This window comes from Pseudorca crassidens, chromosome 12, assembly GCF_039906515.1.
Source record: "Pseudorca crassidens isolate mPseCra1 chromosome 12, mPseCra1.hap1, whole genome shotgun sequence".
Taxonomy (NCBI): domain Eukaryota; kingdom Metazoa; phylum Chordata; class Mammalia; order Artiodactyla; family Delphinidae; genus Pseudorca; species Pseudorca crassidens.
Window position 1 is genome coordinate 74,852,144 of NC_090307.1, and position 23,054 is coordinate 74,875,197.

Below are 23,054 nucleotides of genomic sequence, written 5' to 3' on the forward strand. Positions count from 1 at the left end.
AACTAGCCCTCATCGGCCGCCCCCACCTAGGCTTTTCTCTCCTAAGCACTCCTGGCTGTTCCTGCCAGGGCCCAATCTTCCATCGTTCTTCCCCTCCCCCCAGGGTCTAAACCTCATGCCCGTCTGGCCCAGGCCCACCTCTACCAGCCCCTCCCCCTCCTGAGGCCTCTGTTTCCTCACGGGTACACACACCATGGTAATCATCTCTCTCCTTCTCCCAGGCCTGGGGTGGGTTAAATGAGGTGATGTCTGTAAAGTGCTGAGCCCATGGGGAACACTAAAAATAAAAACGAGCTCCCATTATTGCTCTGAGTATTAGATTTTCTCCTTCTCCGTTGCTGGGTTAACCCTGAACTGTGGATGTAGGGACCTGGATAGGCGGGAGGATGGCTGGGCGCATCCAGCCCTTCCTGGCTCTACAGTGGACCTTACCTGTGCCCTTTGCACACAGTGTTTCTTCTTCCAGACCCCTTATCCCTAGAGTTATCTGGTAACGTGTTGCTCCTCTTGGAAGGGTCCATGCCCTCCTCCAAAAATACTGGGTTGGGCCTTTCTGCTGGCCTTCTGCTGTAGTAGCATCACAGCGCTGATGACGTCTGGTATTGATTACGGCTTCACCGCACGCCCCACTCCCCACCCCCGCCCCACCCCTTTGCTGGAAGGTGACTGCCACTTTGTCATTGAAGAGCCAAGGCCAGAACCAGGAGAGGAACACACGACTTGTAGGATGGGACCCCGCCCCAGACTTCCCCCCTTGGGAGCTGGCTCTCAGAGAAGAAGGCTCTCAGGGAAACTGGCCGGGGGTTCTGAGACGTGGGGGCTTTGCTCTCCAGCCAGGGCTTCCCGAAGGTTCATTTTCCTGCGAATGAGCCCCGCATTCACTCCCTAGGTACTGTGGTGGGGGCCTCTGGGATAGAGCCAGCCAGGCCTGCTGCTGGTGGCAGTGACTGCCCATCTCACCCCATCACTGATGGGGCGGCTTTTGAGCCTTTGTGAGCCCCCCACCTACCCATGCACCCAGCACCTGCTCTTAGCCTCTCCTTGCCCTGACCCAGCACGTGTCCACGGAAAGCGGCTCTCCCCACCTTGAGGTTTGGGGGACCCTGCCGCTGTCCCCTCTGTCCTGGTGACCCTGCCAGGCCAGGCCAGGATGCTCTCGGTCTTCTCCAGCAACCCAGAGCTGCTTCACGTTCTCCATACTCACTGATTTCTTTCAGGTCTCCAAAAGCTTGTCTGTGTAGCTCTCTGCTTGGGACCCCCTCCCCCTTGCCTTGTTCACTTGGCTGTTTCCTACTTACCTGTTGATAATCATCATAAATGATACTAGTAATGGCTACCACTTAGGGAGTTACTACTGTGACCCTAGCACTTTCTTCGTACTAAGCTGTGGTAAGGAATTAACTCCTTTTTCAGACGAGGAAACTGAGGCTCAGAGAGATGGAGGCATTTGCCCAAGGCCAGACTTAATGGATAAAGCTGGGATTTAGTTAAGAGACAAAGCTCAGGCATCTGGCTCTGAAGCCTGGGACACAATACTGTCACCCTCCTTATGAGGCAGTGGGGCTGCCCCTTTGTCTTGACAGCCCCCAAGCTAGGTAGGACGGCTCCATCAAGGGTACACTTGTCACCCTGCCTTGTAATCGCCCCTCTGACGCGCACACCCCTCTCCTGGCATCTGCCTCAGCATCTAGCACAGGACCTGGCACATAGTAGGTGCTTAATTTGTCACGTGGTCATCTCTGTGGGTTGGAGTGCTGCCCAGGGCAGATCACGTCAAGGTAGTTCCCATGGCGACCGACAGCTAGGCTCCCAGGCTCCGCCCCGCCCCTTTTTCCAGGGTGCCTGAGCTGGGAGCTGGCCATGGTGCTGAACGGCCTGGGGACCGCCGCCCACCCCAGCCCGCAGCCCTGTGTCCCAGTCGGATACGTCCTGAGCCCCGCCTTGCCCTAGCTCCCTGGGCCAGCCTCTCGCTCATCCTCCCTTCGTGAGACGGTTTCCTGAGGGCCTACTGTTCACAAGCACTGGTCATGGCACCGTGAACCCATGGAGAAGGGATCGGGGAGAGCCGCTCGGGGCACTCCAGTTATTCATCAAACATTTATCGGGCATCTCGTGTGTCTCCAAGAAGCCTTTGAGGAACCTGGGCTTCAGGTGAATGCTGAGTAGAATTTCAAGGGCTTCACGCAGAAGGGGCTGCATGGGCAAAGGCCTGCAAGTGTGCAGGTGAGAGACATGTCTTGAGGGATGCCTGCCTCTGGACTCTGCTGCCCGCCATCCAGAACTCGTGGCTGGTGGTTCACTCTTTGGCCTCCCCTGCAGCCCAGAGCCACCAGCGTCTGTGGCTCCAGTGGTCTGCCCAGGGTAGGGCCCAGACAAGGTGCTAGAAACTATGAGTGAGGATTAAATGGAGGGGTGCTGTCCCCCAGGCAGGAGGCTGGCATCTCTGTCCTAGGAACAGAGGGAACCAGGTTTTGCTCAGTGGCCAGATTCGCATTTTAGAGAGATCTCGAGCCTCTGGGGGTGGGGACCGATGCAGTGGTAATACTTGGCAGTAGATGAGGCCTCCTCTGGAAGGGGCCAGTGCCCTCCCCCTCCCCCAACCTTAAAAAAAAAGAAAGTAAAACTCCCCTTTCTGGTGCTGCAGCCCAAATGGCAGTGGGAAATAATCACTTTTCACAGGCCCCTTTATCCACAGCCAAGCCCTGCGCCAGTTTAATCAGCAGTGCCAGTGTGACCTGGAGATTCCCGGGCTTGAGAGATCAGGAGAGGGGTTAAAGAAAATTACCCTGCCTCCTCCATGCTAATGCAATCTCTAACCAGATCTGCCTAGCCGCAGCTCAAATTGCTTTTTAGATTAACATTTAATTATTAACAGGGTCCCCTGGAAGGCCTCGGGCTCGGGCTTGGAACAGGAATGGGGGAGGGAGCAGCAGGAGGGGGTGGGGGAGGGCTTCTACTCTGGCTGCCTTGCGGAGAGAGTTGGGGCGGGTTGGAGGGGGAAGGGGTAGGGGAGAGTGGGGTCAGGAAGGGAGTGAGAAAGGAGACAGCAGGGAGGAAGAAGGGAAGCGTCAGGATAGGAAGGCAGATGGAGTGAGCGACAGCCATAGAGACAGGAGTGAAGGACAGACAGTGGATCCACCCATCGTGGGGGAAGTGTTGTGCACCCAGGTTCCCTATGGCACTCTCGGGCAAGGGCCCCTCCACCCTTCTCTCCTGGCCAAGGGCAGGCAAACCCTGCCCCTTGTGGTTTAGGGGGCCCTGAGCTTCCTGAGTATTTGTGCTGGCCTGGCTCATGGTGGTGGGGACCCATCCAGAGAAGGGAGCCGGTACTCAGGGCCACACAGCCAGGATCCGGCCCAGATCTTCCAGGCTCTCAATCCAATGCTCATTCCCCTCCCCAGGCCCTCGGCCTTCTGCCTCTACTTCAAATTCTTCCCTGCATTTGGGGGCAGGCTCTGGGGCCAGGACAGGGTGAAGGAGAGCAAGGCTTCAAGTGCAGCCCTGGGGATGGAGGTGAGAACTGAGGGGCGGCGGGGGGAACTCCTGCCCCCTCCCCGTGAAGGTTGTGAGGCCCTGGGAATAGCACGCTTCTCCTTCGCCTGTTTTTAGGGAACTCAGAGTCCCGACTGTCCACTCAGCACTTAACATGCTGGGTTTTACCAGCTTCCTGACTCAACATTCCAAATCCCTCAAGAACAGACTACGTCTAGAACCCACCCTATGTGGACTCAGCCCTGTGTCTTGCACACAGATAGTGCACTGGATTGTGTTTGAAAACCACATGGTAACATCCCCTCAAAGGCCCTCCTACGATCGGCTGGGCCACTGCCCGTCAGGTTTCAGCAAGGGAAACTGAGACTCAGAGAAGGGCTGTCGCTTCCTAAAGGTCACTCAGCCAATCAGAACCCTGGTGCTTGCCCCCTGCCAGGCAGGTGCGACCCTAAGGCCTCCGGGGCTGGCCCTCTACTGTGAACTTCTAGTCCCGTTGGACGCAGGGAAGGCCTCACATGACCTTCTCCTCCAAGCCACAGCGGGTCTTTGGCCTTGAGTGGAGCCACAGAGGCCAGAGTAGGGAGCTCCAGGGAGGAGGGAAGGACGGGGGCTGGCAGCGGCACCGCTTATGGCCTTCACAGGGTCACAGCCTCCTCCTGCTATGCAGCCCAAGTACGTCCCTGCATTCCACGTGCTCCAGGGCCAGCCCAGTCTGGTGAGGGGCAGACTGCTGACCTACAGGATACATGGGGGAAAGTCCTGCCCACCTGTCACTTCAGAGCAATATTGGAGGCCGGAGGGAGAGGCCAGGGAAGTCCACTTTGAACAGGCTGGCCTTGGGAGTAGGCAGTCACTTCCGGTTGGATATTCTGTTTTGGCAGGATGTTCTCACCGATTTCCATACTCCCAGCGTATGGCATGGGGCTGGCCCCCAAAAGATGCTCAAGGAGTGTTTGCTGCCTGAATGAATGAATGAGTGAATGAAGGGCTGGGTAAATGACAGCTGCCTTGAAACAGTTCGCTCCTGGAGGCAGGGCCTTGCTTTCGCCACCTCTGTACTGTTCTGCTCACGCAAGCCTCTCGCGTTGTCCTCCATGAGTGTTTATGGGATGAGTAGGTGGATTCCTGAGAGTCCCTCTTCCTCCTCTCCCTCCTCTCATCTCCCTCTCTGTGACCCCAGCCCCTCCTGGAGTAGAACCAAAGACTTGGGCAGCGGGGAGAAGCAGGACTTTGCTTCTGGAGCCAGGGCTGGAGGCCGTACAGTGTGGAGCCGTGTTGACACCCTCGGGCTCTGCCACCCAAAAGCTGTGTGACCTTGGGCAGATTACTTCTGCTCTCTGTGACCATTTCCTAATCTGTGAAATGGGGCTAAAAACAGAACCCACCACAGCAGCTGCTAGGAGGATGCTGTGAGATACAACAGACAGGATGCACACGGGGCGTGGCACAGAGGAAGCATTCAGTCAATGTGCACTGCTACTATTAGCAGAAACACGCGTATTGTAATTTTCAAGCTCCCTGTTCCCACTGGCAGCGTGGGGGGTGGCTCCCCAACACCCTCTGCAGCCGGACAGGCTGGGAGAGATGACAAAAGGCGGGCAGGGCCAAAGGCCCCAATTCCCTGTTCTTTTAATAAAAATAAAGACAGCCTTCAGACATCCTTCTGCTATGCATTGTTCTGCCAAGGCGAGCAGCACAGACTCAGTTCCTCCTCGGACTTGGAAAGTTCCTTCCTTTCTTTCCCCTCCCCTGTCACATTTTCTTTATCTAAAGCCTCAGCTATGAAAGGGCATATCGACAGCTGGGGGCGTTATCTGGTGGAGGGGACCTTTTCCTAGGGGTGCTTCCGAGATAAGGCGTCTTATCAGCCCCCACGTCAGGGACAGTGCCGAAGCATTCTAATCATTGAGGCTTGCGACATTTCCCCCCTCCCCCCTTTTTTATTATTAAAGTCACAAAAGACCTTGGGCTTATAAACAGCCCGATTTACTGATAGGGTTTCAGAATGAGCAGCGCTCCCAGGACGGTCCCTGGCTGGGGGAGTAATGAGCTGGGGCGGGGGCTCTGAGGGGCCGGCTTTCTGCAGATGGGATGATGCCAAACGGGGGGTGGGGGGTGGGTCATGGGAAGATCATGAGTGTTTCAGGTACCTGCTCCAGTCCTGTCTCCAAGCTTGCTGTGTGACCTTGTGCAGGACGCTTGGCTTCTCTGGGCCTCCATCACTTCATCTGACAATAACTGATTCATTAATTTAGCCATTCATTCAACACCTATTTATAAAGTGATTACTCTTTGCCAGGCATTGGGGAGAAAGAGACAAATAAGACATGGTCCTTGCCCCTGAGAAACTCACAGTCCAGTGGAGAAAGACAGACATGAAAATTGGCAATTACAACTCTGTGTGATTAGGGCTGTGAGGGGGGATGCCCAGAGGAGGGGAGCCAGAGTCTGAGTTAAAATGGATCACGTGGCGGTGCTGTAGGCAGAGGGACCAGCACAGGCAAAGGTTTGGAGGTGGGAGGCTGCCAGGCTGGAGGGAGCGCTAGGAGGGAGCTAGGAGAGATGGGGGTGGGAGGCGGGGAGGACAGGTCATAGCGGCCTTGAGGGCCAGGTAAAGGAGGTTAGGCTCTACTCTGGGACCAGAGAGAATTTTTATGGCCAAAAACAGGGCTCTGTTTTGTTTGTCTTGTTTGCAGATGATGTGGATGATACCGAACTGGCCCCTGCCCACGTCCCACGCTGGAGCCGCCCACCTGCCCCAGCAGCAGGCACAGGGCTCCTGGGAGGATGGGCAGTGGGTTGGGGGGATTGGGGGTATAGAGAGAGAAATTGCTCCTCTCCAAGTGAAGACAGCCTCTTAGGCTGCTGATCCTCCAGTGTGGCGAGGGACGAAATGATCCAGGTGGCTGCACCAGAAAAGCTGAGCTGAGGCCTTCACGTGGATACCGTCTCCTCTGGGGGATCCTCTGTGGTCCCCTGGGCTGGGCCACGTGGCCGCTCAGCTCCCAGAGCTGCCCGGTCGTCCACCATCCGAGCACTCGGAAACCAGAGCCCTGCTGGGAGGGCAGCTGATGGGGTCTAGAGAGGCCCCAGAACAGGCAGCCTACCCCTCACCCGATTAGCACTGCAGTCCCAGCCTGCCCTTTTCAGCTGAAAAGCATGCTGGAGTGCGTGGCCCCTGGGGAGGGGGGGCGCTGGAGAGGGGCTGGGCTTCTGGGCCCCCAGCACCTGGTGAAAGGCCAGAGGTGAGGAGGACCTCCCAAAGTGGGGCTGGGCTTGGCCAGGACCCTAGAGAAAAATGACCTGGGAAGGATCATGGAAGTGCTATTACAAGGCCAGAGAGGGGCAGTAGCTCCCCTGGGGTCACACAGCAGGCACTGGGGCAGGGGAGGTTCCAGGCTTCCAGCCCAGGTTTCTTCGGTGTGCCAGGTGGCTGGCCTCCCTCCTTCCTGGCCCAGCGCTGCCCCAGCCTGTGGGGAGCAGTGTAGCCCAGTGGAGAGGGGGCAGGTTCACCCAGTCACTGTCTGCTGGGTGGCCCCGGGGAGGGTGCTGCCTCCCTCTGTGGAGGGAGAGTGGCTGCTGCTCTGGGCTGGAGCAGGGGGAGGGGCCGGGCTGCCAGGGTCAGCACAGGCCTCTTACCTTCCAGATGGGCACAAGATTGCGTGTCCGTGCACTTCCCGCGTATGCTGAGAGGTGCCAGAGGAGCGTGTCATTCGGGGTGGGCGAGGGTATGACGGGGTGTGCCCACCTGCAGGAAAACATATGCAGCGAGCATGTCCGGGATGCATGTCCACGTGTCCCCAGGTGTCCAGGGGGGCCGGCTGCCCCCATGTGTACGGGTGTGTCCCAAAGGGCCCCAGCATGGCCCGCTCCCGCTGTCCGCGTCCCCAGGGAGCGGCGCCTCGTTCCCGCAGTCAAGGGCTTTCATCCCTGCAATAGCCCTACTTCATTCCCTTTTTAAACTGTATAATTTCTGCCTGATTGTAATGGCATATTTTAAAATTACCAGAAATCAAAGCCAGGAAGTGGATACCAGATCTTTCATTGCATCGCTGCATTAAGGCTGGCGACTGGGCGCGTGGCGCATGAGAACCACCGACCCTCCCCCATCCACCCCCACTTTCTCTCTCTTTTTTTTTTTTTTCTGAGACAGTAATAGGAGAAAATTGGTTTTGAAACTGAATAAAAGTCCCTTTCAGAGTAAATCATTTCTTTCAGGCTACCTTTGCTGAAAGTAAAATAGAGCATAATGAAAGGTGGGTACGTGATTGTCTTTCATTTACCGGGAGTCCAGGACAGACAGGAGGCTGCACCCGTCTCGGGGAAATACAAGATTGGAATAATTGCGCCGTAACAAGGAGCTTGTTGTGAAATTAGTATCTTAAGAAAGTAGTGAAAAAAGGCTTTTCCTCATGAATACTTCATTATTAGAAGAAAGCGGCAGAATTTAGGGCTCCAGACACCTGTTTAGTGTTAAATAACTTCTCTTTCTTCCCCTTCAACACACCCTCCCCTCCGCTTTCTTCTTTTTTCAACCCAGCCCAGCTTGGTGGCTCAGGCCTTGGCAGTGGTGGTGGTGTGGGAGCAGGACAGGGTGGGCATGGGGCGCCCAGGCTGGGTGGACATCAGTAGTGTCCAGGGTTGAGCCCGCCTTCTCCTTACCCTGACCCTGGCAGGAGACCTCCCACCCTCTCCCCATCCATCCAGGGCAGGCTGTGTCACCCTGCCCCTCGGGGGCTCTGGGTTCTCGGAAAAGTGGGTTCTGTGAAGATAAAGATGCTCGTTTCTGTGTGAATCTGGGTGAATGAGCACAGGTGGACCTGTGTGGAGCCACATCTGAGCTGCTGCCCATGGGGGACCTCGCCCCAGCCTGGCAGAGCTGCCCTGGGTGGCCCTGCCCTTTCCGTTCGGAGTAGGGCACTCGGTCAGGGGGCCTTGATGGCCCTCGGGGCCTGGGCTCAGGGCTCAGCACAGGTCACCTCTGGTTCTCCCGGGGACACCATCCCGGGCATCTCCCCTCCAGGGGCGCTGTGAGAAGTCTCCAGGCCGGGGATGAGGGCAGACCATCACCTGAATAAGTGGGGACACCCATTCGCCCACTGGCCATTCCCGGGCACCCTTCCATGTTGGTTCCCAAAATGACCAGATGGGGTCTTTGCCCTTGATGAGCTCAAGGCTGAAGGTTGGGGGCGGGGAGGTTGGTACGGATTTGCTGGCAGGCGGTTACAAGAGAGCTGGAGGCCACCACTCTTGGAAGGATGGCCTGCTGGGGGAACACGAAGGGGGAGAGGGTCTGAGCAGGCCTGGGGGCGTCGGGAAGCCCCCTGGAGGAGGTGGCCCACACAGTGAGCAGGGCTGGGCGGGGAGGGGGGAGGTGGGCACAGAGCAGCCCCGGTGACCAGCACCTCCTCTCCCTCCTCACAGGGCCCCTGCCGCAGAGCGCGTCCCCCCCGCCGCGGGCCCCCAGCTCAGCCATGCTGGCCTGCCTGCAGAGGACCCAGAACGCCCCCGGCCAACACCTGGCCTGCCCGACAAAGAGCCTGGAGCTGCGCAAGTGTGAGTGACACGCCCTCCTTATGGCCCTAGCCCCACCCCTTCCTCTGCCCACCCCGCAGTCCACAGGGCTGCCTCTCTCCTGGACACACCAAGCTTTCCCCACCTCGGGCCCTCGCAGGGCAGCTCCCAGGCGGGGAAAGCCGTCCACGCTCCGGCATATCTGCCCACCACCACCCTGCTTTGGACCGTCCGTGTTCTCCCAGGCCTTTGCCCAGGCTGTGCTGCCTCCCTGGGGCCCCTCCCCACTCCCTTGGTCTGGCTGACTCCCACTGGGTGTGACCTCCTCCCCAGGAGCCTTCTCTGACCACTACCAGCACCATGGCCCCGACCCCAGCACTTCTTCTGTGACCTGACTGTGTGTCCTGTCTCCCTCTGCATCAGCAGAGAGGATGACGGGGAAGCAAACACAGCCAGCCCTCGAACAATGTAGGTTTGAACTGTGCAGGTCCACTTACAGGTGGATCTCTTTCAGTAGTAAATAGTACAGCACTACAGGGTCCGTGGTTGGTTGAAGATATGGAGGTATCTCCATCGCAGGTATGGAGGAATCGAGGATATGCGGGGCCAACTGTAAGTTATGCCTGAATTAACCACCACGTTGTTCAAAAGTTCACTGTAGTCCTGAATGGGATCCCAGCTTGCGGCCTGAATTGCTGGGTGATCTTGGGCATGTCTTTTCCCTCTCTGGGCCATTAGGGAGCTGGACTTGGTAACCTCCAAGGGTCTGTCCTCCTTTACCATCCAGGACAGGGCTCCCAAACCCTCTGATCTGATTATTTTTAACCACCATAGGTTGTTTGTTTGTTTTTTTTCCCCAAGTATTTAGACACATTTAAAAACGGAGAGGTTTGTATAAAAATCTGGATGTAGTGTGTCTCGAACACAAATCAGAGGATCTGGTAACATAAGCCTGTGTTCCTGTCCTGTAGCTATTGGTTAGAATGTAACTATTGCCTCTTTAAAGGGGACACCCATCTCCAGTTCACCACAGTCCCCACCCTTTCCTATTGCCTCTGTCCTATAGTGCAGGAGTGGTTGCCATTTACAGTGTTTACGTTGTTGCTTTTTGCTTTTTTAATATGTATTTTATCTTCAGACATGGTAATATACTCACGTGGTCCAGTATTCAAAAGGAATAAAGGGGTGTAGAGATAAAACTCCTCCTCTCCCCGCTGTTGTGTGTCCTCTCAGAAGACGTTTTATGCACATCCAAGCAAATGTGTGTATATACATATTTTATCCACTGTCCTACCCCTCACTTTTTCACTTAGCAGTATATCCTATATGTCAGCCTCTAAAGAGCTTCCTCATTCTTTTGCCATATAGTTTTTCATAGCACGGATGATCCATAATTTATTTGACCAGTCCCCTAAGAAGAACATACCCAACCTGTTGCCATTACAAGCAATGCAGCAACAAACTCTGTCACTGGGTATGTCACAAAGGTGTGAATAAACTACAGCATAAATTTCTACAAGAAGAAATACTGGGTCGAAGGTATGTGCTTTTGTAATTTTGATGGATGTGGTTTGACTGACTGATCTCTTCATCTTCTTGATCTATTTTTCTCATTGGGTTTTGTCCTTATTAATTTATAGGAGCTCTTTGTATATGATGGCATTAGACTTCTGTCTGTCATGAATTGCAGATGTTTCCCCCAAATTGTCATTTGTCTTTGATTCTGCCATGGACGAGTTTTTTGAAGTATGGCCTTTGGATTTTGTGTCATACTTAGAATGTCCTTTCTCATGCTGAGATTATTTTTAAATAAAAAAAAAGGTGTCCCCAGGGATTCTTCTAGTTCTTCTCTGGTTTAATTTTTAAAATATACGATCTTTGATTATTTGATAATTTATCTGGTGCAAAGTGTGGGGTATGGATGCAAGTGTATTCAAATATCAGTGCAATACTGTTTTCATTGTTGTAGCATTATAACACATTTAAACATTTTTAATGGCTTTATTGAGATATTATTCACGTACCATACAATCCACCCATTTGAAGTGTACCGTTCAGTGGTTTTAGTGTATTTACAGAACTTTGCATCCATCACCACAGTTCATTTTAGAGCATTTTAATCACCTCAGAAGAAATCCCTTACCCACTCCCTCATCCCCCTGGCTCCTCCCTTCTCTATAGATTCCCCTGTTTCAGACTTTGCTAGGAAGGGACTCATACAGTATGTGGCCTTTTGTGACTGGCTTCTTTCTCTCTGCATAGTGTTTCAAGGTTCATCCATGCTGTAAGCATGTGTATAAAACATTTTAATATTTGCTGGTGCTTCTTATTCACCATCCTCTTATGCAGAAATTCCTTGGCTGTTCCATTAGTTTTCTGTCTGGACTGTAGAATCAACTTATCTAGGTAAGAACAAAATCCTGTTTGGGTTTTTACTGGGATTGCATGCAATTTATAAATTAGGAAGAAATGACATTTTTATGATGTCTTTCCCTCCAATAACATGATCTATACCTTTCTGTTTGTTCAGACTTTCTTTTGTGTCCCTCAGGAATGTTTTAGTATTTTCTTCATTTAGATCTTACACATTTTTAAAGTTTCCTTCCTCTGGAAAGTTAATTTTTTTGTTGTTGATAAATTTATTTATTTTTATTTTTGGCTGCCTTGGGTCTTCGTTGCTGAGCGTGGGCTCTCTCTAGTTGCGGCGAGCGGGGGCTACTCTTCGTTACGGTACGCGGGCTTCCCATTGCGATGGCTTCTCCCATTGTGGAGCACGGGCTCTAGGCGCACGAGCTTCAGTAGTTGTGGCACACGGGCTCAGCAGTTGTGGCTCACGGGCTGTAGAGTGCAGGCTCAGTAGTTGTGGTGCACGGGCTTAGTTGCTCCGCGGCATGTGGGATCTTCCTGGACCAGGGCTCGAACCTGTGTCCCCTACATTGGCAGGCGGATTCTTAACCACTGCACCACCAGGGAAGCCCCTTGCAAGTTTTATACCTTGATTTCTTTGTCTTATTTATTAGTGTTGTCTACTATCCCTGGCACAGTGAAAAATAATAGTGGTGACAGTAGACATTTTTGCTTTGTCTTTGCCCTTGAGAAGCTTCTAGGATTTCCTTATTACACAGAATGCTGGTTTAGGGGCAGATATTTTATCAGGTTAAATAAGTGTCCATCTATTCCTATTTTATTGAGAACTTTAAAAATCAAGAATGGAATCTGAACTTTACCAAATGACTTTTCAATGTCTGTGAAACTGATCATATGGGTTTTTTCTTTGTTCTGTTAATATGAATAATGATATAGATTTCTTTATATTGAACCATCCTTGCATTCCTGGTTGGTTCCCACGTGGTCACGATAAATATTACATTATAACACACCATAGAATTGGATTTTATATTTTGTTTAGGAGTTTTGCCTCAATTTCATCAGTGAGAATAGTCTTTAGTTTTCTTTTTTTGGAAGAGTTTTTGTTGGGTTTTGCTATCAGTGTTACATTTGCTTCATAAAGACAATGGAGGCTTTCCTTCTTCCTCTGTGCTTTATAACAGCTTAAGTAGAAATGGATTATCTGTTCTTTAAAGATTGTTTGATCCTTCATGAAGCAGTCTGGGCTAGTGTATTTATTTGGGAGATGGAGGGCTGGGTAACTCTGAGATAATGTTCTCTATTTCTTCTGTAATGATCGATCTAATTGTTCTTGAATGAGTTTGGTAAATTATGTTTCTCTAGAAAAGTACCCATTTTGAATTTATTTGCATGAGGTTGCACAAAATAAATTCTTTTAAGTGATTACTTCACCCTTCTTTCTTATATTGTATATTTTGTGTGTGCTCCCCTCCGCATTTTCTTGATTAGGTTAGTTAGCTAATGAGGTTATCTACCCCCCTTTCCCAAAGAACCATCTTTAGGATCCATTTATTAGTAATTACCCTTTTCTGGTTCCTAATTCATTAATTTATGCATTTATCTTTATTAAAATCTTCTTCCTGCTTTCCTTTTTAAAAAATGTCTTGAGAGGCTTAAATCTTTATACTGCTAAACAAGAAAAAAAGGAAAATTAAGGCTGTGAATTCTCTCAGCACTGCTTTAGCTGTATCCTGTAGGTTCTAGCATGTGTTTTTATTATCAGTATTTTCTAGATAACTTTACAACTTTGGCTTTGATTTCTTCTTCTTTGGCTTCAGGCTCATTTGAGTTCCATCTGTCCACCCAGGTAGTAGGTGCCTTTGTATTTTGTTATTTCCCGTTCTATTGCATTGTAATCAGAGAATGCTATCTATGATTTCTACTTTTTTGGACTTTAGTGAAGTTTTCTTTGTGATACAATCTCCGGTGATTTTTGTGACTTTTTATGGGAATTTGAAAAGATGTGGCTTTGTTTCCGGGATTCAGAGTTTGGTGTTAACCAGTTATATCTACCCTGTTAATTACATTAGTTAGGTCTTGTGTATCCAAGATGCAATGGAATTTAATGCACAGGTATTAGTACCTTAAATCTCCATAGTGAACTGCATCCTTCTTGGCTGTATTTAATACTTTTTGGCCTGGATTCAATCTTACCTATTAAGATGGTAACTGCCTATTAAGATGCTTTTTTAATTCACATTTTTCTTGAAACCTTTGCCAGTCCTTTTATTTCAACCTTTCTGAATTACTTTGTTTAGATGTGACTCATATAGTATAGAGTTGAATTAAGCTTTGTGATCCAATCTGAATGCCTTTTAAAAAATTTTTAATAGAGTTTAGGCCATTTACATTTATTGATATAACAGATGTCTGGTATTAGTTCAGTCATGCTGTGCTTTGTTTTAATTGCTTTGAAAAGTCTTTCCCTGTGTGATCTAAGTTCTCTGCTTTGTGTACCTACTACTCATAGGGAAGGCTGCTGTTCTTGTTCTAGTGGTGTAGCATTAAATAATCCCCTAATTTTTTTATCTCTTTGTAACAGCATCTATTCCATCTACCCTAAAATGAACAAAATGATGAAATTAGTGTATTTCCTTTTTCTCCCTACAGCACTTTCTCAGCATTCACTTCATCCTTTTAAACCTCTATTAACTGACATCAGCTTTAAATATCTTTTGATCCCAGCTATTAAGAATGAGGACACCTGTGTACTTATACTACTGTTGCCCTCTTTCCCCATCCCCTCTCTTCTTAGTGATACCATTACTTTACTCCTAGGGCTTGTGATGTTAACATCTGGTTACATCACCACACTCCCACAGTTCTATCCATCTCAGTCTCCTAGATAAACAGGGTCCATGCTCATCACCAGTTCTTTTGCCTTATTTTTCCACCATCTGAAGTTGCCCTTTAGTCTACGGCTTAAGGCCTCCTGTGAACAACACTCCTGGAATTCCCGCACATTCAGAATGGTCTGTCGACTTTCTACTTGAATGAGCAAAAAAATAATTCCTGGGGGCTTCCCTGGTGGCGCAGTGGTTGAGAGTCCGCCTGCAGATGCAGGGGACACGGGTTCGTGCCCCGGTCCGGGAAGATCCCACATGCCGCGGAGCAGCTGGGCCTGTGAGCCATGGCCTGTGCTCCGCAATGGGAGAGGCCACAGCAGTGAGAGGCCCACGTACCACAAAAACAAACAAACAAACAAAAAAAATAAAATAAAATAATTCCTGGGTCACTTTGTTTCCTTGAGGATTTTTGTAGACCTTGTTCTGTTCTTTTCTTATGTTGAATGTTGCCACGGAGAAGTTGAAGCCTGAGCCCTCCTCCTTTATATTTCATTTTGATCTTTCCACATCTTTCATGCCATTGCTTTACTAGCCTGTGTCTTGAGCTTGACCCTTCAGAGTCTGTTTCTCCTGGAACATCTGTGCCTTTCGACAGGCAGTTCCAAGGCTTGTATTATTTCACTTTCCTTCTTTTGGGGACTCTAGTTAAGCACAGATTGGCTGTCTTTTGCCCATCTTCCCTATGTACCCTCTTCTAATTACGCCTTTCTGACTCCCTATTTCCCTTTCATTTTGATCACTTTTCATCCACTTTTTTTCTCCCTGTGCTCATTCCATTTCTCCTTTTATAATAGTTTTTTCCTCCTACTCTTTGCATTTCTGCGTTATGGAAACAGTTGCTTACTACATTGTTTCCTTCACAATGAAATATTTGGCCATAATCTTCATCTCTTCTGTGGCCACATTTTTCTGATGGGAAGTGTTTATTTGCCAACCATTACTTATAACTTGCCTTTCCTTCCCTTTTCTTATATATTTTGATTAGGTCCTGTGCTGGTTCAATTTTGATTACTTGCCTCTGGAGGGTATTTCCAGAAAGACAAGGGGGACCTAAGATGTTATATCAACATCCTCAGAACTGAAGGTCCTCTGAGGGTGTTCTTTCAGAGATAGGGGTTTACAGAATACATGTCTGCCTCATCAAAAATAGAACAATGACAGATAATCTGGAAGGGCCTTCGGTTCCAAGGAAAAATGTTTTTCATGCACAGCCCCCTTCCCTCCTTTACATGGCCTCCAGGGAGAACACGTTCTCTTTTATAAAATTAGATACTTCACTGAATAGATTGTCCGTGGCACATAATTCAGAAGGCATGAGAATTTACAGTGAAAAATAACTCTCCTTCCCAGAGGAAACCAGCATTAGCAGCTTCTTAAATACCCTCCTGAAAAATGCATGCACATAGGAGGGGCAGTAAATACCTTTTATGTAAACATTTGCACCCCGACATACTTCTCAGCTCCTTGCCTTTTTTCTTACCGATGTGTCTTGGAGATTATTCCTCACCTGACAGAGTACCCTCGTATTCCATTGTACAGATGAATATAACATTTTAACCATCTCCCTGTTGATGGACATTTAGGTTGTTTCTAGTCTCTTGCTATTCTGAACGGTGCTGTAATGAACATCAACTTCGTACACGTACGCATATCTGTGCAAAAACTTCTTCCAGGATGGGCTTGCTGGCTTAAAGGATCTGTGCATTTTAACCTCTGATTGCCACTGTCCAGGTGCCAGTGTTTCCTGCCTTGCCCTCTGCTGCCAACTGGCTGGAGATAAGGGCTGGGCACAATGACCTGGGCCGGTCCTTCCTTCCTGCCTCAAGGCCGGAACTAGAGAATGTGGAGGGCCACCAAGGATGTCCTGCTTCCCCTGCCCACTCAGACCCTTTGACATCTTTGCACTTATTGGAAAAGACACTGACTCTGCCTGTAACTGAAGAGCACAGGAGAGAGGGCGGCAAGAAGGGAGATAAGCAAATTGAATTGGGTGCCCTGCTGCCTGGTCAAGGCCTGGAAAGACTCCCGAGCATTCAGGCCTAGGCTGACCCTCTTGTCCCTGTGGCCCCCAGGCAGAACCGAGACAGGAAGGGCTGGCCCTGAGCTTTGTGACCAGACCTTGGGCTATGCTGTTTCTCACTAAGGGAGAAAGGTCTCGACTGGGCCACATGTAGCGTGACCTTGGATGAGTCAGTTGGCCTCCTGGGGCCTGCATTCTCCCTTCTGTAAAGCAAGGGGTCAGATCAGATGGACTTAAGAAGCCATCCAGCTCTGACCATCTGTGATAATAATGTCAAAAAACCGGTGGGGAGAAGACGTGGCCTGGTCTGAGCCCCCCCTCCCTCTTCTTCCTGTGAAATGGGATCAGCGCTGCCTGACTACACTGGGCTGCACGAGGACTGACCTCCACAAGCGCCCAGAACATAGTCAGTGAACCAGAAATGGCTGTTTACCTCTCTAGGACCTGAGGTCAGGCAGGTGGCCGAGCCGGGGGTACGGGCAGCCACGTGTCCAGGAGCCCAGGTGGCTGGCTGTTGTAGCCTGTTCCAGCTAACCGGAGAAAGTGACCTGGAGAAAAAGAAAGGGAAAAAGATGTGGCGGGAGGCAAAGTCCATCCCCCTTCCCTACCTCAGGCCTAAGATCTTGGGCTACTCCCAGCTGGGTAGAGTCCCTGGGTCCCAAACAGGACCCACCCACCCATCCCTGGGACAGAAGCCTGTTCTCAGCTGCTCAGGACTGTGCCCCTAATAAATATTTGACTTTCTCATCATGGTTTTGATACACAAACTTTGAGTTACACGCCGCTAAAAGTATGGGCCAGGCAGAGAGGCACCACGGGGGCTTGGCTGGTGCAGGGGTAGACTCAGGGACCTGTCATCCAGGGCGGGAGGGGCCGTGGCAGCTACCCTAGGAGACTGGTGTGAGCGTCCAGCCTCGCTCTGCCGGACCCTGGGTGAGGGACGCAGCCTCTCTGTGCCTCAGGCTGGTCCTCTGAAGATGAGGATTGAGTGACTGTCCTGCTCTCTTCCCCAGGAGCCCCCAGGACACAGGCTTTGAGACCAGATGGCCTGGGGGGTCAAATCCTGGCTGTGCCCTGAATGGGACGTATGTGTGGTCTTGGGCAAATGACGGACTGGCCCTCTCTAGGCCTTAGTTTCCTCCGCTGTGATGTGGGAATAAGAAGAAAAGGAGATAATCCCCAGGGCCTGGCAGCAGACTCAAACCCTTTACCTGCCCCCATCTCCCCCAGAGGGTAGGACCCCTTTCCCCACACCCATACCCACAAAGGGATAAGAGGTTCCCCAGCCCATCCCTCGCATCTTCACAGATGAAGCTTCTCCCCAACGCCCACCCCTCCTCACCTGACTCCTGCTCAATGCCCCCAGCCCCAAAGGCTGGCGCCATTGCCCCTGTGGGCCATAGCCCCACAAGCATTCCTGCAGGTGCAGCTGCTTCCACTAACACTAATAAAATAAGGAAGAAACAAAGCAATTTAAAATTCCAATAAAATTAAAAACCCACCGCTGGCCGCACCGCAGATTCAATTACAGAGCTGTTGCTGAGCACAGCCCCGGGGATGGAGGGATGGTCCAGGGCCACCCCCGCCTCGGAACCGAGCCCAGGAGAGGAGAGACGCTCAGAGGTGACAGCCAGGACAGGCCCGGATGGAGTTAGCCTCCTTTTACGATTGAATGAATAAAAATAAGCTCTTAGCAAACTAGGACGGCAGGCAACTTCCTTCTTCTATTACGGAGGATACAACCACAGTCCACCACAAACCAACCCAAGTGTTGATAAAATCAGAGGAGGACAGAGACCCAAATCACTGCCTTCCCACACTGTACAGAGGTCCTGGCCATCTCAGTAAGACGGGATAATAAATAACAAGTTTTAAAGATTAGAAAGAAGTCAGACTGTCTGCATAGAAACCTCAAGAGAACAAGAATTCAGCAAGATTTGCAGACAGAACATCAACATACAATACATAAAGTAGATAACCAACAAGGAGCTACTGTACAGCACAGGGAACTATACTCAATATCTTGTAATAACCTATAATAGAAAAGAATCTAAAAGAGAATATATATGTATATATATACACACACGCATAACTGAATCACTTTGCTGTACACCTGAAACTAACACAACATTGTAAATCAACTACATTTCAACAAAGTTTTTAAAAAATAAAAGTGGAATAATAGAAAAAAATTAAAAAAAAAAGAATATCAACATACAAATGCAATTTCATTCCTCTACAGCAGAAGTGGGCAAACTTCTTCTGTAAAGAGCCGATATTCGGCCTCGCAGGCCACACAGTGTCTATTGTAGCTACTCAGCTCTGCGGCATCGTGGTGCGAAAACTGCCACAGACGCACAGAAATGAGTGTGCATGGCTGGGTTCCAATAAAATTTTATTTACAAAAGCAGGTTGCGCACTACATTTGGCCTGCAGATGGTAGTTTGCCAGCTCTGTATCTATAACAAAGAGTTGGAAAATGTGTATTACAAAAAGATACTATTTCACTTGGGGGTGGGGACAGTTTTACATATATGGTAACAGGGACTATACAACTCACCCATTAAAAGTATACTAGTGAATTCTTTTTAGCATAAATTCACAGTTGTCTAACCATCACCAATTATGAACTTCCAGACCATGTTCTCCTCACCCCCAAAAGAAACCCCATAGCCAATAGCGGTCACTGCCCAGCTACCCCTCAGCCCCCTCACAGCCCTAAGCAACCACTAAACTACTTTGTCTCTCTAGATTTACCGACTTTGGATATTTCATATAAATGAAATCATGTCATACGTGGGCTTTTATGTATGGCTTTTTTAACTTAATGTTTTCAAGGTTCGTGTTGTAGCATGCATCAGTACTTCATCCTTATTAGTGCCGAATAATATCCCATTGTATGGACATGCCACGTTTTGTTTACCTACGTATCAACTGATGGACATTTGGGTCATCTCCACATTTTTGGCAATTATGAATAATGCTATGAACATTTGTATATAATTTTCAGTGTGGGCGTATGTTTGCATTTCTCTTGCATATGCACCTAGGAGTGGAATTGCTGGGTCACATGGTAATTGTTTGCTTACGTTTTTGAGGACCTGCCAAATTGGTTTCCAAAGCAGCTGCGCCATTTGACATTCCCACCAGCAGTGTATGAGGGTTCCAGTGTCTCCACATCTTACCAAAACTTGTCATCTTTTTGATTCCAGCCATCCTAGTGCAGATGAAGTGGTACCACTGTAGTTTTGATTTGCATTTCCCTAATGGCTAAGGATGTTGAGCATTTTTTTATGTGCACATAGGCCTTTGTATATCTTCTTTGAAGAAATGTCTATTCTGCTCTTTTGCCCATTTTTAAATTGGGCTGTCTTTTTATTAAGTTGTAAATGTTCTTTATATATTCTAGATACAAGTTCCTTATCAGATTCATGATTCACAAATATTTTCTCCCATTCTAGGGTTGCCTTTATCACTTTCTTCATGGTGTCCTTTGAAGTACAAAAGGTTTTAACTTTGATGAAGTAAAAATTTCTTTTTCCAAAAAAAAAAAAAATGTTTTTTCACTTGTGCTTTCGGTGTTGTATCTAAAAAGGCTTTGCTAACCCTACATTAAGGAAGAAAATTTACTCCTGTTTTTGCCTAAGAGTTTTCTAATTTTAGCTCTTACTTTTAGGTCTGTGATCCATTTTGAGTTAACTTTTGTGTATGGTGTGAAGAAAGGTCCAGCTTCATTCTTTCGCGTGTGGCTTATTCCAGCACCATTTGTTGAAGAAACCAATCTTTCCCTATTGAATTGTTTGGCTCCCTCGGCAAAAATCAGTTTACCATAAACGTGAGGGCTTATTTCTGGATTCTCAATTCTTTGGATCTACATGTTTTTCCTTATCCCAGTGCCACACTGTCATGATTACTGTAGCTTTGTAGTAAGTCAGGAAATCAGAAATTGTGAATCCTCCAACTTTGTTGTTTTTCGAGATTGTATTGGGTCTTCTGGGTCCCGTGAATTTTAGGATCAGCTTGTGAATTTCTGCAAAGAAGCCATCTGGGATTTTGATAGGGACTGTGTTGGATCTGTACAGCAGTGTAGGGAATATTATCATCTTGATATTAAGTCTTCTAATCCATGAATGTCTGATGTCTTTCCATTTATTTAAATCTTCTTTAATTTCTTTGAAAAAATTTTTTTTCAGATTGTAACTTTTGCTCTTTTGTTAAATTTACTTCTAAGTTTTATTTTTTGATGCTCTTGTATATGCAATCATTTTCTTAATTTTGTTTTGGACCGTTCATTGTGCATGTATAGAAATACAGTTGATTTCTGTACACTGATCCTGCAAACTTGCTGAACTTGTTTATTCTAATAGTTTTTTTAGTGAATTTCATAGGATTTTCTCTTTTTTTTGTAAGCTAATTTATTTATTTATTTTTGGCTGCATTGGGTCTTCATTGCGGTGCACGGGCTTCTTGTTGCAGTGACTTCTCTTGCTGAGGAGCACAGACTGTAGGCGCGCGGGCTTCAGTAGTTGTGCCACATGGGCTCAGTAGTTGGCACGTGGGCTCAGTAGTTGTGGCTTGCAGGCTCTAGTGCGCAGGCTCAGTAGTTGTGGCACACAGGCTTAGTTGCTCCGCAGCATGTGGGATCTTCCTGGACCAGGGCTTGAACCCGTTTCCCCTGCATTGGCAGGCGGATTCTTAACCACTGAGCCATCAGGGAAGCCCTCATATGATTTTCTATGTGCAAGATTATGTCATCTATGAAGAGAGACAGTTTTATTTCTTGCTTTTTAATGTGAATGACTTTTTCTTGTCTAATCACCCTGGCTAGAATCTCTAGTACAATGTTGAATAGAAGTGGCAATCTTATTCCTAATTTTTGAGGGAAAGCATTTGGTCTTTTACCATTAAATGTGACATAATCTGTGGATTTTTCCTAAATACTCCTTCTCAAGTTGAGGAAGGTCCCTTCTATCCTAGTTTGTTGAATGTTTTATCATGAAGGTACCTTAGGTTACATCAGATGCTTTTTTGCATCCACTGAGATGACCATGTGGTAGTTGTCCTTTATTCTATCCATATGGTGTATTTCATTGAGTTTTGGATGTTAAGTCAACTTTATATTCCTGGGATAAGTCCCACTTGGTCATGGTGTATAATGCTTTTTATATATTACTGGATTAAGTTTGCTAGTATTTTGTTGATTTTTGCATGTACAGTCATGGTATCCATGGGAGATTGGCTCCAAGACTCCCCCCTGCCCCCCGGCGATGGATACAAAAATCCACAGATATTCAAATCTCTTATATTGATACATAAAATGGCATAGTATTTGTGTATAATCTATGCATATCCTTTTTTCTTATTTTGGCCACACCACGTAGCCTGTGGGATCTTAGCTCCCCGACCAGGGACTGAACCCCGGCCCTCAGCAGTGAAAGCGTGGGGTTCTAACCACTGGACCACCAGGGAATTCCCCTGAATATACTTTAGATCATCTCTAGATTACTTATACCTAGTACAATGTAAATACTATGTAAATACTTGTAAATATAATGTAAATGATATGTAGATAGTTGTAAATATGATGTAAATGCTGTGAAAATAGTTGCTGGTGCACAGCAAATTCAAGTTTTGCTTTTTGGAATTTTTGGTCCTCGGTTGAATCCACGGATGCAGAACCTGTGGATACGGAGGACCAAGTACATATTCATAAGTGATATTAGTCTATAGTTATTTTGTGGTGTCTTTGTCTGGTTTTGACATTACGGTAATACTGGTCTCACAGAATTAGTTTGCAAGTGTTCCCTCCTAGTCTCTTTTTTAGAAGAGTTTGTGGAATAATTGGCATTAATTCTTCTTTAAATGTTCTATAGAATTCAACAGTGAAGCCTTCTAGGCCTGGGCTTTTCTTTGTGGGTAAATGTTTTGATCACTAATTTAATATCTTTATTTGTTATAGGTCTATTCAGATTTTCTATTTCTTCTTAAGTCAGTTTTGGTAGTTTGTGTCTATGTAGGAATTGTCCATTTTATCTAAGTTATGATACTATTACAATTTATTAAGGGACCTAAAATAAATTGATAAAAGAGGTAAATAACCTCTATGGAGAAAAATTTAAGTTTATATAATGACAGTTTTTAAAGACCAGAACAAACTTAGACATATGTCCTGTGCATGGACAGAGATTCAATATGGAAAAAATTCAATCCAATCCCTACATCCTGACCATCCTGTGTATAACTTGAAAACCTGGTGTGGAAGTTGATAAGGAAAGAACAAAGGGCCAAGAATGGCCAAGGTGCTTTTGACGAAAAAGTATAAGGACCAGGGACTTCTCTGGTGGTCCAGTGGCTAAGAATCTGCCTTCCAATGCAGGGGACGATCCCTGGTCAGGCAACTAAGATCCCACGTGCCGCCGGACAGCTAAGCCCACACACCACAACCACTGAGCCCACGTGCTGCAACGAAAGATCCCATGTGCCGCAACTAAGACCCAACTCGGCCAAATAAATAATAATTAAAAAAAAAAAAAAGAAGTATAAGGGCCAGTACTGCCATGGCTTAAGGCTGAAACCATGGGACTAACAAAGGGAAAGAGGGGACCAGGGGATGGAGCACAGCATCTAGAAATAGATCCACACACTACCAGCTCCATCTAGGATGAATTGGGTCTTGCAGATCACTGGGGATGAATATGCAGTGCTGGGACAACTGGTTATACATATGGAGTAAATGACATTGGAGCCTTACCCAACACCATACATCAACAGGA

General features: G+C 48.2%; 1 protein-coding gene and 1 long non-coding RNA gene across 3 annotated transcripts in view; one reads left to right on the plus strand and one right to left on the minus strand.

Moving 5' to 3' along the window:
- The window catches only part of FAM222A (family with sequence similarity 222 member A), a 54,743-nt gene that overhangs the window by 19,566 nt on the left and 12,123 nt on the right, over positions 1–23,054 (plus strand). Inside the window, exon 2 of one of the 2 annotated variants that reach the window (XM_067700517.1) lies at positions 8,917–9,048. The exons of the other annotated variant lie outside the window; for it this stretch is intronic. Within the exon in view, the coding sequence (XP_067556618.1) occupies positions 8,967–9,048 (82 nt within the window). The 5' untranslated portion in view covers positions 8,917–8,966. The remainder of the gene's footprint in view (positions 1–8,916; positions 9,049–23,054) is intronic. 2 annotated transcript variants of the gene reach the window in all.
- The window catches only part of LOC137203761 (uncharacterized), a 28,044-nt gene continuing 16,111 nt past the window's right edge, over positions 11,122–23,054 (minus strand). Inside the window, exons 2-3 of the long non-coding RNA XR_010933285.1 lie at positions 16,715–16,829; positions 11,122–11,408 (exon numbers count right to left, since the gene is read on the minus strand). This is a non-coding gene — a long non-coding RNA (uncharacterized lncRNA). The remainder of the gene's footprint in view (positions 11,409–16,714; positions 16,830–23,054) is intronic.